Raw genomic sequence first — 2,373 nt, 5'->3', positions numbered from 1 at the left:
TTGTCTAATCTCAACTTTGACGAAAAATTTCAACATTTAATTTTTCGGCTAAGGTCAAGTTAAGGTCACGAAATGGCTAAGGTCAAGCAAAGATCACGAAAAATGTGTAAAACAATTTGAGAGTAACCATATCGAAAAGAAAAGAAAGAAATATCAAAATTCAAATTTAGAAAAGATATAATCTCATCTAATACAAAGTGTAAAAAATCTTTAGAAGCCTCATGAACAACCAAGCTATCAAAATGATGACTTTTGTCACCAATATGATTTCATCTAATATCGTGTAAAGGAAGCAAAGCAAGGACATTATGAATCACTTTCAGGTGACAATTAACAGATGACAGCAGCTATTCGTTATCAAATTAGGATTAGATTATTGTAATATTATATCAGCTGAATAATCAAAAATATTAATTAAAACAATCTTAAAAAAGGAGACAATTGCTTTATTTATATAAAATAATAAATCATTTTCAATGAAATCAAATCATTTTGTAAAATAAGTTAAGGCAGGGCATTATAGTTTAGCCAAAAATTAAGGTAAATAGGATCGAATGTAAATATATGGACAAAAATTAAGTAAATAAGTAATGAAGTAATTGAGTAAATAAAAATAAAGTAATTGATAATAAAATAATAAAGTAATTGAGTAAATTAATTAAGTAAACATGTAAACAAACAAATAAATAAATGATCGCTTATTTAAAAAATAATTTATTTTGTTAAAATAAAAAATTTAAGATTCACTAACTATTTACTTACTGGCTAGCCTAATGTCCATTATTTAAATGGACAAACAAGTAAGCAAATACTAATTAAGTAAACAAATAGTCTCTCTTTTTTTTTGAAATAAATGACTCATTAGCTAAATAAAACAAATTTAAAATTCATTGACTACTTCAGTCTATCATTCAAAGCACTTAAAAGAACAATGATAATAATAGCGGGTGACAATGATGACAATACTGTCATTGTCAGCTGTGGTAATGTATTTATATATCAAGTATTGTGTATGTACATATGTGTACACACATTCACAAACACACAGACAGACGGACACACGCACACACACACACACACATATGCACAGACAGACGGATAGATAATGAAGAACAATAGAATGGATAGACAGTGATTGCTAAGGGGCGAAGGTGATGACAATAATGGTGACAATGGCTAAAGCATTTCGCGAAAATCAGTGAGATGTTGTTCAGTCTAATCGGGTTTTACTGATCTTTCTTAATGTTTGTATATTTGTCTGTCCTATTACTATTATTATCGTATATGTGTGTATGTGTATGTATGTATGTGGTATATGTATGTGTATGTATGTGTGTGTATGTATGTATGTGAGTCTGAGTGTACTGAAATAATCGACATTGTTGTTATTTTAGTTTCAAATTTCAATCGGTATAATTTTAAATAAATATTGGAAAAGTGAAATTTTAACGAAATAAAATGAGAATAATAAAAAGATAATGAGAGAAGATAGCGGTAGTGGTAGAATAGCTATGATTTTAAATAGAGCTAGCTTAAAGATATCATCTAACTTTGTCTCTTAAGATAGATTGATGATGAAGCATTTGCTATTCTCCTCTTCCCTTTTTCCTCTTTCCTCTTCCCTCTTCCTCTTCCTCTTCCTTTTCCTCCTTCTCCTCCTTCTTCCATTTCCTTTTCATCTCATTTTCCACTTATGTTACATTTATTACTGCTTATCCTGTTGAGGCAATAAACTGACAATTGATGATATGTGATTGTTATAGGAATGAAGAATATGCAGCAATGATAGTAATTGTGGTAATAATAATGATGATGATAGTGGTAGTTGTGATGATGTTGATGATGATGATGATGTTGATGATGTTGATGTTGATGTTGATAATGATGATGATGATGATCATTATAGTGGTTCAAAAGTAAAGTTTTTTAAATTCTATAAAGATGAGAAATTTTTTCGGCTATAATCATTAGTTTAATTCCCTTGATGCATTAAGGAGGCATTCATCACTTTTCCCATTTGTAACTTTTATCTTTTCTTTTTCCTCTTTTGCTCTTTCAAAAATTTTTAGTTTTTTTTTTTTTTTTTAACAATAAAATCTGAGTGATTTTTAGGATAATAAAATTATTGCTTAATTCGGGGAGGAAAAAAAAAAGAAAGAAAGAAAAAACAAAAATATTTTTTCTTTTGAAGGTTTTTTTTTTCCTCGAAATTTAAATTAATTCTCAAAGAAAATTAAAAAAAGATATGGGAAATTGTCGAATTGTTGAATATCAGAAATATTTGCATTCTTTTTCTTTCTTTCTTTTCTTTTTCCTCCATTAAATTATTTTACCGTTTTTCATTTACTTTCAAAATCATTAAATTCATCATCT

The 2,373-nt window shown here is 27.8% G+C and overlaps 1 protein-coding gene across 1 annotated transcript; it reads left to right on the top strand.

Moving 5' to 3' along the window:
• Positions 1 to 1,780: 1,780 nt before the first annotated feature.
• LOAG_12752 (hypothetical protein) lies at positions 1,781 to 1,964 on the top strand (the record flags this gene model as incomplete). Its single annotated transcript, XM_003148264.2, has 1 exon — positions 1,781 to 1,964. A coding segment is annotated over one exon (184 nt), but the record flags the coding sequence as incomplete, so codon positions are not given.
• Positions 1,965 to 2,373: the final 409 nt, after the last annotated feature.

The sequence above is a fragment of the Loa loa genome (genome assembly GCF_000183805.2).
Source record: "Loa loa unplaced genomic scaffold supercont3.613, whole genome shotgun sequence".
NCBI classification, from domain to species: domain Eukaryota; kingdom Metazoa; phylum Nematoda; class Chromadorea; order Rhabditida; family Onchocercidae; genus Loa; species Loa loa.
This window is presented reverse-complemented; position numbering and strand designations above follow the sequence as displayed.